This window comes from Oncorhynchus tshawytscha, unplaced genomic scaffold (genome assembly GCF_018296145.1).
Source record: "Oncorhynchus tshawytscha isolate Ot180627B unplaced genomic scaffold, Otsh_v2.0 Un_contig_7217_pilon_pilon, whole genome shotgun sequence".
Lineage (NCBI taxonomy): Eukaryota > Metazoa > Chordata > Actinopteri > Salmoniformes > Salmonidae > Oncorhynchus > Oncorhynchus tshawytscha.
The window spans coordinates 177,042-192,500 of NW_024609606.1; the positions used below are offsets into that span (position 1 = coordinate 177,042).

Below are 15,459 nucleotides of genomic sequence, written 5' to 3' on the forward strand. Positions count from 1 at the left end.
CCTCCTGAAGCTCTAGTCTAATGTCTTTAGTCTACCCTCCTGAACCTCTAGTCTGTCTTTAGTCTGAACCCCTCCTGTCTGTCTTTAGTCTACCCTCCTGAAGCTCTAGTCTTTAGTCTACCCTCCTGAACCTCTAGTCTGTCTTTAGTCTACCCTCCTGAAGCTCTAGTCTAATGTCTCTAGTCTACCCTCCTGAACCTCTAGTCTAATGTCTCTAGTCTACCCCCTGAACCTCTAGTCTGTCTCTAGTCTACCCTCCTGAACCTCTAGTCTAGTCTGTCTAGTCTGTCTTTAGTCTACCCTCCTGAAGCTCTAGTCTAATGTCTTTAGTCTACCCTCCTGAACCTCTCGTCTGTCTTTAGTCTACCCTCCTGAAGCTCTAGTCTAATGTCTCTAGTCTACCCTCCTGAACCTCTAGTCTGTCTTTAGTCTACCCTCCTGAACCTCTAGTCTAATGTCTTTAGTCTACCCTCCTGAACCTCTAGTCTAATGTCTTTAGTCTACCCTCCTGAACCTCTAGTCTAATGTCTTTAGTCTACCCTCCTGAACCTCTAGTCTAATGTCTCTAGTCTACCCCCTGAACCTCTAGTCTAATGTCTTTAGTCTACCCTCCTGAACCTCTAGTCTAATGTCTCTAGTCTACCCCCCTGAACCTCTAGTCTATCTTTAGTCTACCCTCCTGAACCTCCAGTCTAATGTCTTTAGTCCAGCCCTCAGGAGCATTAAAGGCCTTCTCTCCAGTCTAATACATATTAATGTGAATATTGATGGACATCATTGCAGTCAATTAGAGCCTTCAGTGGGACCACAGCACGGCATCTCCATTACATTACATACTCCATTACCCGTAATATTAGACTTGTAAAGATTCATCCAGCAATCTCACACTGTTTACCAGGGGGGGGGGGGCTTCCGACGTAAAGGTTAATCTCAAGATGGTGCTGGCTGAGTGAGTGTCTCATGGCCCCCTCCCTGTTAGGGGGAGTGATGAGCACTACAGCAGACTCGCTCAACTCAATCGCTGGTTGAAAACTGTTTTCTACCGCTCCCAAGAAAAGATAGAATTTGTAGATAATTGTCCCTCTTTCTGGGACTCACCCACAAACAGGACCAAGCCTGGCCTGCTGAGGAGTGACGGACTCCATCCTAGCTGGAGGGGTGCTCTCATCTTATCTACCGACATAGACAGGGCTCTAACTCCTCAAACTCCACAATGAGATAGGGTTCAGGTCAGGCAGCAGGCTGTTAGCCAGCCTGCCAGCTTAGTGGAGTCTGCCACTAGCACAGTCAGTGTAGCTCAGCTATCTCCATTGAGACCCGTGTCTGTGCCTCGATGTAGGGCAGGCAAAACTAAACGTGGTAATGTTCGTCTTAGAAATCTCACTAGATTATTGAAAGAGATCGTCTCACATCTCAAAACAGGGCTACTTAATGTTAGATCCCTCACTTCCAAGGCAGTTATAGTCAATGAACTAATCACTGATCATAATCTTGATGTGATTGGCCTGACTGAAACATGGCTTAAACCTGATGAATTTACTGTTTTAAATGAGGCCTCACCTCCTGGTTACAAATCAAATCTAAATCATTTATATAGCCCTTCATACATCAGCTGATATCTCAAAGTGCTGTACAGAAACCCAGCCTAAAACTCCAAACAACAAGCAATGCAGGTGTAGAAGCACGGTGGCTAGGAAAAACTCCCTAGAAAGGCCAAAACCTAGGAAGAAACCTAGAGAGGAACCAGGCTATGTGGGGGGGCCAGTCCTCTTCTGGCTGTGCCGGGTGGAGTTTATAACAGAACATGGCCAAGATGTTCAAATGTTCATAAGTGACCAGCAGGTTAGATAATAATAATCACAGTAGTTGTCGAGGGTGTATCAGGTCAGCACCTCAGGAGTAAATGTCAGTTGGATTTTCATAGCTAGTATCCTCGCAAAAGTGGAGGTGTTTCGTCTTTTAAAGGTTCTAGTTATGATACAGCGTTCCTCTTGGAGTTCCTCTGAATTCGGACCTGGAAGTCAGATAATATTCAACATTTTGGTTTCGCATCTACTTTCCGGCTACCCGGATAAATAAACTTTAGTTAGTGCTAAACACGGCTGCTAGGATCTTGATTAGATTGTTCATTTGATCATTTGATCATTTGACTCCAGTGCTATAGCTCTACGTTGGCTTCCTGTCAAAGCAAGGGCTGATTCCAAGGTTTTACTGCTAACCTACAAAGCATTACATGGGCTTGCTCCTACCTATCTCTCTGATTTGGTCCTGCCGTACATACCTACACGTACGCTACGGTCACAAGACGCAGGCCTCCTAATTGTCCCTAGAATTTCTAAGCAAACAGCTGGAGGCAGGGCTTTCTCCTATAGAGCTCCATTTTTATGGAACGGTCTGCCTGAGAGACGCCGTCTCAACCTTTAAGTCTTTACTGAAGGATCCTCTCATCCGTAGGTCTTATGATTGAGTGTAGTCTGGCCCAGGGGTGCGAAGGTTAACGGCAAGGGGCCAGAGTGACGAACTGTCTCTGCCTGGCCAGTTCCCCTCTCTCCCACTGGGATTCTCTGCCTCTGTCCCTATTACGGGGGCTGAGTCACTGGCGTGCTCTTCCATCCTTCCTGTCCTCAGGGGGCTTTGCGGTGGAGGAGATCTCCATGGGCTGTACTCGGCCTTGTCTCAGGGTAGTTACTGCCTTGTTGATTTCTCTTTGGTGGTGAGGGGCTGTGCTTGGGCAAAGTTGGTGGGTTTATATCCTGCCTGGTTGGCCCTGTCTGGGGCCAGTGTCCCCCAATCCCCTCTGTCTCAGGTCTCCAGTATCTGTAGTAGCTGCAATAGTCTATGTGCCGTGGAGACAGTCTGTCCTATACCTGTAATTCTCCCCCCCATGGAACCTGACCTGTTCACCAGACGTGTTGAGTGTCTGTGTTGTTAGGTTGTGTGTGTGTGTGTGTGAGTGAGTGAGTGAGTGAGTGAGTGAGTGAGTGAGTGAGTGAGTGTGTGTGTGTGTGTGTGTGTGTGTGTGTGTGTCAGTGTGTATAATATTCTCACGTTTTGAAGTCTTCTCCCATGAAGCACCTGTTCCTCAGTAGCCCCGCCCACAGCTGCACACCCACGATGCCGAAGATGAAGAAGACGAAGAAACAGAGTGCCAGAACGTTCCCCAGCATGGGGAGAGTGTCTAGGAGCAGAGTCACCAGGATACGCATACCTACACACAGAAACACACACACATCGCTGAGAGATGCATTATGGGAGAGAGAGAAAGAAAGAGAGGTAGAGAGAGACAGAGAGAGATATATTATCTACCTTACTTGCTTTGGCAATGTTAACACATGTTTCCCATGCCAATAAAGCCCTTGAATTTAATTGAATTTAATTGAGAGAGAGAGACAGAGAGGTAGAGAGAGAAATAGTTTAAATATATATATTTTTTTTTTAACCCTTATCTTTCCAAGGTAAGTTTACTGAGAACACGTTCTCATTTACAGCAACAACCTGGGGAATAGTTACAGGGGAGAGGAGGAGGGATGAAGGAGCCAATTGTAAACTGGGGATGATGAGGTGACCATGATGGTTTGAGGGCCAGATTGGGTATTTAGCCAGAACACCTGGGTTAACACCCCTACTAATGGGATCTTTAATGACCTCAGAAATCAGGACATCCGTTTAACGTCCCAGCCGAAAGACGGCACCCCACACAGGGCAATGTCCCCAATCACTGCCCTGGGGCATTGGGATGACACCTGTTTAATGTCCCAGCCGAAAGACGGCACCCCACACAGGGCAATGTCCCCAATCACTGCCCTGGGGCATTGGGATGACACCTGTTTAACGTCCCAGCCAAAAGACGGCACCCTACACAGGGCAATGTCCCCAATCACTGCCCTGGGGCATTGGGATGACACCTGTTTAACGTCCCAGCCGAAAGACGGCACCCACACATGGCAATGTCCCCAATCACTGCCCTGGGGAATTGGGATATTTTTTTAGACCAGAGGAAAGAGTGCCTCCTATTGGCCCTCCAGCACCACTTCCAGCAGCATCAGGTCTCCCATCCAGGGACTGACCAGGACCAACCCTGGTTCAGAAGCAAGCCAGCAGTGGTATGCAGGGTGGGGGGGAGACTATTTTACCTACTACTAACTAAAACTACATACTGTGTATTCATCATACTACATACTATTGAGGACATACTGTGTACACATCATACTACATACTATTGAGGACATATTGTGTACTCATCATACTACATACTATTGAGGACATACTGTGTACAACAGACAGACAGAGAGGTGCTCACTGGGTACTCTGTTGATGGCTCGTAGTGGGCGGAGCACCCTGACAGTCCTGATGGCTGATAGGCTGACGTTGTGTCCGTCTAGAGAATATTCCAACATCCTGAGGAGAGAGGAAGAAAACTCAGTTTAACTCTGACCTCTGAACCCTGTCAATTAACCTCCACCCACTAAGGGAAGGTTACCCCAGACTAGGATTAAGGCTATTCTCAAATATCTTTTTATTCCAGGACTAATCTGCGTCTAGGAAACCCAAGCCTTTTAGATCAGGACTAGGTTTAGTTCAGGACTAGGTTTAGATCAGGACTAGGTTTAGTTCAGGACTAGGTTTAGTTCTGGACTAGGATTAATCTGCATCTAGGAAACCCAAGCCTTTTAGTTCAGGACTAGGTTTAGTTCAGGACTAGGTTTAGTTCAGGACGAGGTTTAATCTGCGTCTAGGAAACACAAGCCTTTTAGTTCAGGACTAGGTTTAGTTCAGGACTAGGTTTAGTTCAGGACGAGGTTTAGTTCAGGACTAGGTTTAATCTGCGTCTAGGAAACACAAGCCATTTAGTTCAGGACTAGGTCTAGTTCAGGACTAGGTTTAGTTCAGGACTAGGTTTAGTTCAGGACGAGGTTTAGTTCTGGACTAGTTTAATCTGCGTCTAGGAAACCCAAGCATTTTAGTTCAGGACTAGGTTTAGTTCAGGACTAGGTTTAGTTCAGGACTAGGTGTAGTTCAGGACTAGGTTTAGTTCAGGACTAGGTTTAGTTCAGGACTGGGTTTAGTTCTGGACTAGGATTAATCTGCATCTAGGAAACCCAAGCCTTTTAGTTCAGGACTAGGTTTAGTTCAGGACTAGGTTTAGTTCAGGACGAGGTTTAATCTGCATCTAGGAAACACAAGCCTTTTAGTTCAGGACTAGGTTTAGTTCAGGACTAGGTTTAGTTCAGGACGAGGTTTAGTTCAGGACTAGGTTTAATCTGCGTCTAGGAAACACAAGCCATTTAGTTCAGGACTAGGTCTAGTTCAGGACTAGGTTTAGTTCAGGACTAGGTTTAGTTCAGGACTAGGTTTAGTTCAGGACGAGGTTTAGTTCTGGACTAGGTTTAATCTGCGTCTAGGAAACCCAAGCATTTTAGTTCAGGACTAGGTTTAGTTCAGGACTAGGTTTAGTTCAGGACTAGGTGTAGTTCAGGACTAGGTTTAGTTCAGGACTAGGTTTAGTTCAGGACGAGGTTTAGTTCTGGACTAGGTTTAATCTGCGTCTAGGAAACCCAAGCCTTTTAGTTCAGGACTAGGTTTAGTTCAGGACTAGGTTTAGTTCAGGACTAGGTTTAGTTCAGGACTAGGTTTAGTTCAGGACTAGGTTTAATGTGCGTCTAGGAAACCCAAGCCTTTTAGTTCAGGACTAGGTTTAGTTCAGGACTAGGTTTAGTTCAGGACTAGGTTTAGTTCAGGACTAGATTTAGTTCAGGACTAGGTTTAGTTCTGGACTAGGTTTAATCTGCATCTAGGAAACCCAAGCATTTTAGTTCAGGACTAGGTTTAGTTCAGGACTAGGTTTAGTTCAGGACTAGGTTTAGTTCAGGACTAGGTTTAGTTCAGGACTAGGTTTAGTTCTGGACTAGGTTTTTAGTTCTGGACTAGGTTTAGTTCAGGACTAGGAAGTTCAGGACTAGGTTTAGTTCAGGACTAGGTTTAGTTCAGGACTAGGTTTAGTTCAGGACTAGGTTTAGTTCAGGACTAGGTTTAGTTCAGGACTAGGTTTAGTTCAGGACTAGGTTAAGTTCAAGACTAGGTTTAGTTCAGGACTAGGTTTAGTTCAGGACAAGGTTAATGTTCAGGACTAGGTTTAATCTGCGTCTGGAAAACCAAGCCTTTTAGTTCAGGACTAGGTTTAGTTCAGTGAGTTTGTGTGTGCTTAGTTCAGTGAGTTTGTGTGTGCGCGTGTGTGTGTGTGTGTGTGTGTGTGTGTGTGTGTGTGTGTGTGTGTGTGTGTGTGTGTGGTGTGTGTGTGTGTGTGTGTGTGTGTGTGTGTGTGTGTGTGTGTGTGTGTGTGTGTGTGTGTGTTCTGTCCAACACTGACCCGATGATAACGATGAAGAAGTCCAGTCTGTTCCAGGTGTCGCCAAGGTAACCCTTCTGACCTACAAAGTTAATAATAATATTAATTAAACACAGGTAGAAACATGTATTTAAATCATGATATATTAATAATATTAATTAACCACAGGTAGAAACAGGTATTTAAATCATGATATATTAATAATATTAATTAACCACAGGTAGAGACATGTATTTAAATCATGATATATTAATAATATTAATTAACCACAGGTAGAAACATGTATTTAAATCATGATATATTAATAATATTAATTAAACACAGGTAGAGACATGTATTTAAATCATGATATATTAATAATATTAATTAACCACAGGTAGAGACATGTATTTAAACCATGATATATTAATAATATTAATTAAACATAGGTAGAAACATGTATTTAAATCATGTTATATTAATAATATTAATTAATTAGAGTTAAACATTAATTTAAATAATGTTACAATAATAAATAAAGTTTCACTCCACATTATTAGAGTATTTAACATTACATAATACATTAAATAATCAAACATGTACCATTTTCATAAAGTCTTTGCTCTGTGAGAGTCAACCAAAGGTAGTTCAATTAACTGTGGGGAAGCTACAACCAATCAGATAGAGTTTTAGTTTAGAGTTTATTAGTCACATGCACAGGATGCAGCCTGATGGTCTGGGGGTAGAAACAGCTGACTAGTGGTGTCTATTCCAGCAGTCTGAAGGTAGAAACAGCTGACTAGTGGTGTCTATTCAGCAGCCTGATGGTCTGGGGGTAGAAAGAGCTGACGAGTGATGTCTATCCAGCAGTCTGAAGGTAGAAACAGCTGACTAGTGGTGTCTATTCAGCAGCCTGATGGTCTGGGGATAGAAACAGCTGACTAGTGGTGTCTATTCAGCAGTCTGAAGGTAGAAACAGCTGACTAGTGGTGTCTATTCAGCAGCCTGATGGTCTGGGGATAGAAACAGCTGACTAGTGGTGTCTATTCAGCAGCCTGATGGTAGAAACAGCTGACTAGTGGTGTCTATTCAGCAGCCTGATGGTCTGGGGGTAGAAACAGCTGACTAGTGGTGTCTATTCAGCAGTCTGGTGGTCTGGGGGTAGAAACAGCTGACTAGTGGTGTCTATTCAGCAGTCTGATGGTCTGGGGTAGAAACAGCTGACTAGTGGTGTCTATTCAGCAGTCTGATGGTCTGGGGTAGAAACAGCTGACTAGTGGTGTCTATTCAGCAGTCTGATGGTCTGGGGGTAGAAACAGCTGACTAGTGGTGTCTATTCAGCAGTAGAAACAGCTGACTAGTGGTGTCTATTCAGCAGTCTGGGGTAGAAACAGCTGACTAGTGGTGTCTATTCAGCAGCCTGATGGTCTGATGGTAGAAACAGCTGACTAGTGGTGTCTATTCAGCAGTCTGATGGTCTGGGGGTAGAAACAGCTGACTAGTGGTGTCTACTCAGCAGTCTGATGGTCTGGGGGTAGAAACAGCTGGCTAGTGGTGTCTATTCAGCAGCCTGATGGTAGAAACAACTGACTAGTGTTGTCTATTCAGCAGCCAAATGGTCTGGGGGTAGAAACAGCTGACTAGTGGTGCCTATTCAGCAGCCTGATGGTAGAAACAGCTGACTAGTGGTGTCTATTCAGCAGCCTGATGGTCTGATGGTAGAAACAGCTGACTAGTGGCGTCTATTCAGCAGCCTGATGGTCTGGGGATAGAAACAGCTGACTAGTGGTGTCTATTCAGCAGCCTGATGGTAGAAACAGCTGACTAGTGGTGTCTATTCAGCAGCCTGATGGTCTGGGGTAGAAACAGCTGACTAGTGGTGTCTATTCAGCAGCCTGATGGTCTGGGGGTAGAAACAGCTGACTAGTGGTGTCTATTCAGCAGTCTGATGGTCTGGGGGTAGAAACAGCTGACTAGTGGTGTCTATTCAGCAGCCTGATGGTAGAAACAGCTGACTAGTGGTGTCTATTCAGCAGTCTGATGGTCTGGGGGTAGAAACAGCTGACTAGTGGTGTCTATTCAGCAGTCTGATGGTCTGGGGGTAGAAACAGCTGACTAGTGGTGTCTATTCAGCAGCCTGATGGTCTGGGGGTAGAAACAGCTGACTAGTGGTGTCTATTCAGCAGCCTGATGGTCTGGGGGTAGAAACAGCTGACTAGTGGTGTCTATTCAGCAGTCTGATGGTCTGGGGGTAGAAACAGCTGACTAGTGGTGTCTATTCAGCAGCCTGATGGTCTGGGGGTAGAAACAGCTGACTAGTGGTGTCTATTCAGCAGCCTGATGGTAGAAACAGCTGACTAGTGGTGTCTATTCAGCAGCCTGATGGTCTGATGGTAGAAACAGCTGACTAGTGGTGTCTATCCAGCAGTCTTATGGTCTGGGTGTAGAAACAGCTGACTAGTGGTGTCTATTCAGGGGTCTGATGGTCTGGGTGTAGAAACAGCTGAATAGTGTTGTCTATTCAGGGGTCTGATGGTCTGGGGGTAGAAACAGCTGACTAGTGGTGTCTATCCAGCAGTCTGATGGTCTGGGGGTAGAACAGGCAGAACAGGGCCTGTCTCTGGTGGTTGGAAGCGGGGAGAACAGGGCGTGTCTCTGGTGGTTGGAAGCCAAGGCAGAACAGGGCCTGTCTCTGGTGGTTGGAAGCCAAGGCAGAACAAGGCCTGTCTCTGGTGGTTGGAAGCCAAGGCAGAACAGGGCCTGTCTCTGGTGGTTGGAAGCCAAGGCAGAACAGGGCCTGTCTCTGGTGGTTGGAAGCCAAGGCAGAACAGGGCCTGTCTCTGGTGGTTGGAAGCGGGGAGAACAGGGCGTGTCTCTGGTGGCTGGAAGAGGGGAGAACAGGGCGTGGCTCGGGCGGCTGGGGCTCCTCGGGCGGCAGGGGCTCCTTAATGATCTTCTTGGCCTTCCTGACACCTGGTGTTGTAGATGTCCTGGAGGCCAGGCAGTGATCACCCAATGGTGCGTTCGGCTGAGTGCACCACCCTGATATCATCTACATTACACCCTCTATACATGCAGGAACAAGAATGAGAGGGCATTCAGGCCTGTTCTACTATAGAAACGTCTCTGTTGGAGAATGAGAGGGCATTCAGGCCTGTTCTACTATAGAAACGTCTCTGTTGGAGAATGAGAGGGCATTCAGGCCTGTTCTACTATAGAAACGTCTCTGTTGGAGAATGAGAGGACATTCAGGCCTGTTCTACTATAGAAACGTCTCTGTTGGAGAATGAGAGGACATTCAGGCCTGTTCTACTATAGAAACGTCTCTGTCGGAGGAATGAGAGGACATTCAGGCCTGAGAAAGGCCTGTTCTCTGTCGGAGGAATGAGAGGACATTCAGGCCTGTTCTACTATAGAAACGTCTCTGTTGGAGAATGAGAGGACATTCAGGCCTGTTCTACTATAGAAACGTCTCTGTTGGAGAATGAGAGGACATTCAGGCCTGTTCTACTATAGAAACGTCTCTGTTGGAGAATGAAAGGACATTCAGGCCTGTTCTACTATAGAAACGTCTCTGTCGGAGGAATGAGAGGACATTCAGGCCTGTTCTACTATAGAAACGTCTCTGTCGGAGGAATGAGAGGTTTCAGAGTAGGTATTTTTCATATTGTTTTATTCTAAACTTTGAAATTCCCACTTTAAAAAGGTGACCTACCTAGAACACCCAGAGCCACCATCTTCACCAGCATCTCCACCGCAAAGAACACAAAGATACCGTCATCCAGAGCCTAACACACACACACACACACATACACAAAGAGAGAGACACACACACACACACACACAAAGAGAGAGAGACACACACACACACAAAGGGAGAGAGACACACACACACACACAGAGAGACACACACACACACAAAAGAGAGAGACACACACACACACACAGAGAGACACACACACACACAAGAGAGAGAGACACACACACACACACACACACACACACACACACACACACACACACACACACACACACACACACACACACACACACACACACACACACACACACAGACACACACACACACACACACACACACACACACACACACACACACACACACACACACACACACACACACACACACACACACACACACACACACACACACACACACACACACACACACACACACACACACACACACACACACACACACACACACACACACACACACACACACACACACACACACACACACACACACACACACACACACACACACACACACAGAGACACACACACACACACACACACACACACACACACACACACACACACACACACACACACACACACACACACACACACACACACACACACACACACACACACACACACACACACACACACACACACACACACACACACACACACACACACACACACACACACACACACACACACACACACACACACACACACACACACACACACACACACACACACACACAGAGAGAGGAAAGCAGTGAGTACTGTAGTTGTTTATCTCATGTTATTTATATTCACAGTGATGTTTATAACAGACATGTTTTAACCACAGAGGAGTGCATTCTGGGATAATTCTGTCTCTGACCTCCGAACCTTTAATCCCACTGCTGGGACTGGCACTGCTGTTTTCCCACAAAACAGCCCAAATATTCTCCTCTACATCTCGTGGTTCACGTGGTAAACCCTTCAACCAATCAGTGGTCCTGTTCAACATGTTGACCCTTCAACCAATCAGGGGTCCTGTTCAACATGTTGAGGAGGTAAACCCTTCAACCAATCAGGGGTCCTGTTCAACATGTTGAGGAAGTAAACCCTTCAACCAATCAGGGGTCCTGTTCAACATCTTGAGGAAGTAAACCCCTCAACCAATCAGGGGTCCTGTTCAACATGTTGAGAAGATAAACCCTTCAACCAATCAGGGGTCCTGTTCAACATGTTGAGGAGGTTTTAAACCCTTCAACCAATCAGGGGTCCTGTTCAACATGTTGACCCTTCAACCAATCAGGGGTCCTGTTCAACATGTTGAGGAGGTTTTAAACCCATCAACCAATCAGGGGTCCTGTTCAACATGGTGACCCTTCAACCAATCAGGGGTCCTGTTCAACATGTTGACCCTTCAACCAATCAGTGGTCATCTTGAGGAGGTAAACACTTCACTTCACATGACGTCCTTCTGCCTCCATTTTAAAAAGTAATTTTGTACCAAAAATTTTACTTTTGACTACTTTAATGAACTAAGTGAATTTGTCCAAATACTTCTGCCATCTTCAGACGGGCCTAGTAGATATGTAAGGTGGTTTCATTTCTAAACGGTTAACTTCTTGGTGACTGGGGGGCAGTATTGAGTAGCTTGGATGAATAAGGTGCACAGGGTAAACTGCCTGCTACTCTGTCCCAGATGGCAGTATTGAGTAGCTTGGATGAATAATGTGCCCAGAGTAAACTGCCTGCTACTCTGTCCCAGATGGCAGTATTGAGTAGCTTGGATGAATAATGTGCCCAGAGTAAACTGCCTGCTACTCTGTCCCAGATGGCAGTATTGAGTAGCTTGGATGAATAAGGTGCCCAGAGTAAACTGCCTGCTACTCTGTCCCAGATGGCAGTATTGAGTAGCTTGGATGAATAAGGTGCCCAGAGTAAACTGCCTGCTACTCTGTCCCTGATGGCAGTATTGAGTAGCTTGGATGAATAAGGTGCCCAGAGTAAACTGCCTGCTACTCTGTCCCAGATGGCAGTATTGAGTAGCTTGGATGAATAAGGTGCCCAGAGTAAACTGCCTGCTACTCTGTCCCAGATGGCAGTATTGAGTAGCTTGGATGAATAAGGTGCCCAGAGTAAACTGCCTGCTACTCTGTCCCAGATGCTAATATATGCATATTATTAGTAGTATTGGATAGAAAACACTCTGACGTTTCTAAAACTGTTTGAATGATATCTGTGAGTATAACAGAACTCATCTGGCAGGCGAAAACCTGAGAAAATACCAACCAGGAAGTGGGAAATCTGAGGTTTGTAGTTTTTCAACTCTTTGCCATTCCAATATACAGTGTAAATGGGGTCATTTTGCACTTCCTAAGGCTTCCACTAGATGTCAACAGTCTTTAGAACTTTGTTTCAGGCTTCTACTGTGAAGTGGGGGTGAATGATAGGGGAATGAGCCAGGTGTCTGGCAGAGTGCCACAGGCTCTGAGGCGCGGTCACGAGAGAATTAGCTCTCTCTCCATTGCTTTTCTACAGACAATTCTCTGGTTGGAACGTTATTGAAGATATATGTTAAAAACATCCTAAAGATTGATTCTATACTTAGTTCGACAATTTCTACAACCTGTAATTTAACTTTTTGAACTTTTCGTCCGACGTTCGGCTGGACCTGAACGCGCGTTTGGATTTGTTTACCAAGCGCCCTAACAAAAGAAGCTATTTGGACATAAATGATGGACATTATCGAACAAAACAAACATTTATTGTGGAACTGGGATTCCTGGGAGTGCATTCTGATGAAGATTATCAAAGGTAAGTCAATATTTAAAATGCTATTTATGACTAATTTTTGACTACCCAATATGGCGGATATCTTTTTGGCTGCTTTGTTGTCTGAACGCTGTACTCAGATTATTGCATGGTTTGCTTTTTCCGTAACGTTAATTAAAAATCTGACACAGCGTTAAGCATTAAGGAGAAGTATATCTCTAATTCCATGTGTAACACTTGTATTTTCATCAACATTTATGATGAGTATTTCTGTAAATTGATGTGGCTCTCTGCAAAAATCACCAGATGTTTTAGAACTATTGAAAGTAACACACCAATGTAAAATGAGATTTCTGGATATAAATATGCACTTTATCGAAAAAGACATACATGTATTCTGTAACATAAAGTCCTATGAGTGTCCTCTAATGAAGATCATCAAAGGTTAGTGATTAATTTATCTCTATTTGTGCTTTTTGTGACTCCTCTCTTTGGCTGGAAAAATGGCTGTGTTTTTTTATGACTTGGTGGTGACCTAACATAATCGTTTGTGGTGCATTCGCTGTAAAGCCTTTTTGAAATCAGACACTGTGGCTGGATTAATGAGAATTGTTTCTTAAAAATTGTGTAAAATACTTGTATGCTTGAGGAACTTTAATTATGAGATTTTTTGTTGTTTTGAATTTGGCACCCTGCACTTTCACTGGCTGTTGGCGAGGTGGGATGCTACATATCCCAGAGAGGTTAAACTGTTGTCTCACATGAAACCCTTGATTCTCTTTATCCAAAATACTGGAGTATAGAAGCTAATTTTACATATAAACGTTAGCGTCTCTGTCCAAATTTTTTTTAAAGAATGGAATTTGTACGTAAGGAGCCAACTTACCTGTAGGAAAGAGCAACGGTTGTTGAGACAGTGAACGTCGTCACAGGGCTGGAACATTCCCAACGTCACACAGTTCAGAAGAATAGCCAGCATGGAGACACGCTCAAACCACGTGGAGACAGGAGTCAAGGAACATATAGAGTGGAATATATATCAGCATAGAGACACGCTCAAACCACGTGGAGACAGGAGTCAAGGAACATATAGAGTGGAATATATATCAGCATAGAGACACGCTCAAACCACGTGGAGACAGGAGTCAAGGAACATATAGAGTGGAATATATATCATAGAGACAGGAGGACACATATAGAGGGGAATATATACCAGCTAGAGACAGGAGGACACATATAGAGGGGAATATATATCAGCTAGAGACACGCTCAAACCACGTGGGACAGGACACATATAGAGGGGAATATATATCAGCCAGCTAGAGACAGGAGGACACATATAGAGGGGAATATATACCAGCTAGAGACAGGAGGACACATATAGAGGGGAATATATACCAGCTAGAGACAGGAGGACACATATAGAGGGGAATATATACCAGCTAGAGACAGGAGGACACATATAGAGGGGAATATATACCAGCTAGAGACAGGAGGACACATATAGAGGGGAATATATACCAGCTAGAGACAGGAGGACACATATAGAGGGGAATATATACCAGCTAGAGACAGGAGGACACATATAGAGGGGAATATATACCAGCTAGAGACAGGAGGACACATATAGAGGGGAAGACAGAGAGTCATCCTGTCTTATCCAGTCAATATAACCACGACAGAGAGTCATCCTGTCTCATCTGTTGTCTAGGCCGTGGTAACTCAGTAATCTGTTGTCTAGGCCGGGGGTAACTCAGTAATCTGTTTTCTAGGCCGGGGGTAACTCAGTAATCTGTTGTCTAGGCCGGGGTAACTCAGTAATCTGTTTTCTAGGCCGTCTAGGGGTAACTCAGTAATCTGTTGTCTAGGCCTGGGTAACTCAGTAATCTGTTGTCTAGGCCGGGGTGGGTAATAGGCCGGGGTAATCTGTTGTCTAGGCCGGGGTAACTCAGTAATCTGTTGTCTAGGCCGGGGTAACTCAGTAATCTGTTGTCTAGGCCGGGGTAACTCAGTAATCTGTTTTCTAGGCCGGGGTAATCTGTTGTCTGGGCCGGGGTAACTCAGTAATCTGTTGTCTAGGCCTAGGGGTAACTCAGTAATCTGTTGTCTAGGCCGGGGTAACTCAGTAATCTGTTTGTCTAGGCCGGGGCAGTAATCGTCTAGGCCGGGGGGTAACTCAGTAATCTGTTGTCTGGGCCGGGGTAACTCAGTAATCTGTTGTCTGGGCCGGGGTAACTCAGTAATCTGTTGTCTGGGCCGGGTAACTCAGTAATCTGTTGTCTAGGGGTAACTCAGTAATCTGTTGTCTAGGCAGGGGGTAACTCAGTAATCTGTTGTCTCAGTAATCTGGTCTAGGCGGGGGTAACTCAGTAATCTGTTGTCTGTCCGGGGTAACTCAGTAATCTGTTGTCTAGGGGGTAACTCAGTAATCTGTTGTCTAGGCCGGGGTAACAGTAATCAGTAATCTGTTGTCTAGGCCGGGGTAACTCAGTAATCTGTTGTCTAGGCCGGGGGTAATCTGTTGGGTAACTCAGTAATCTGTTGTCTAGGCCGGGGTAACTCAGTAATCTGTTGTCTAGGCCGGGGTAACTCAGTAATCTGTTGTCTAGGCC

General features: G+C 45.2%; 1 protein-coding gene across 1 annotated transcript in view; it reads right to left on the reverse strand.

Moving 5' to 3' along the window:
- Nucleotides 1–15,459, reverse strand: part of LOC112240906 (voltage-dependent T-type calcium channel subunit alpha-1H) — a 131,918-nt gene that overhangs the window by 80,006 nt on the left and 36,453 nt on the right. Inside the window, exons 3-7 of the mRNA XM_042316218.1 lie at nucleotides 13,734–13,845; nucleotides 10,041–10,113; nucleotides 6,368–6,428; nucleotides 4,301–4,398; nucleotides 3,049–3,208 (exon numbers count right to left, since the gene is read on the reverse strand). Of these exons, the coding sequence (XP_042172152.1) occupies nucleotides 3,049–3,208; nucleotides 4,301–4,398; nucleotides 6,368–6,428; nucleotides 10,041–10,113; nucleotides 13,734–13,845 (504 nt within the window). The remainder of the gene's footprint in view (nucleotides 1–3,048; nucleotides 3,209–4,300; nucleotides 4,399–6,367; nucleotides 6,429–10,040; nucleotides 10,114–13,733; nucleotides 13,846–15,459) is intronic.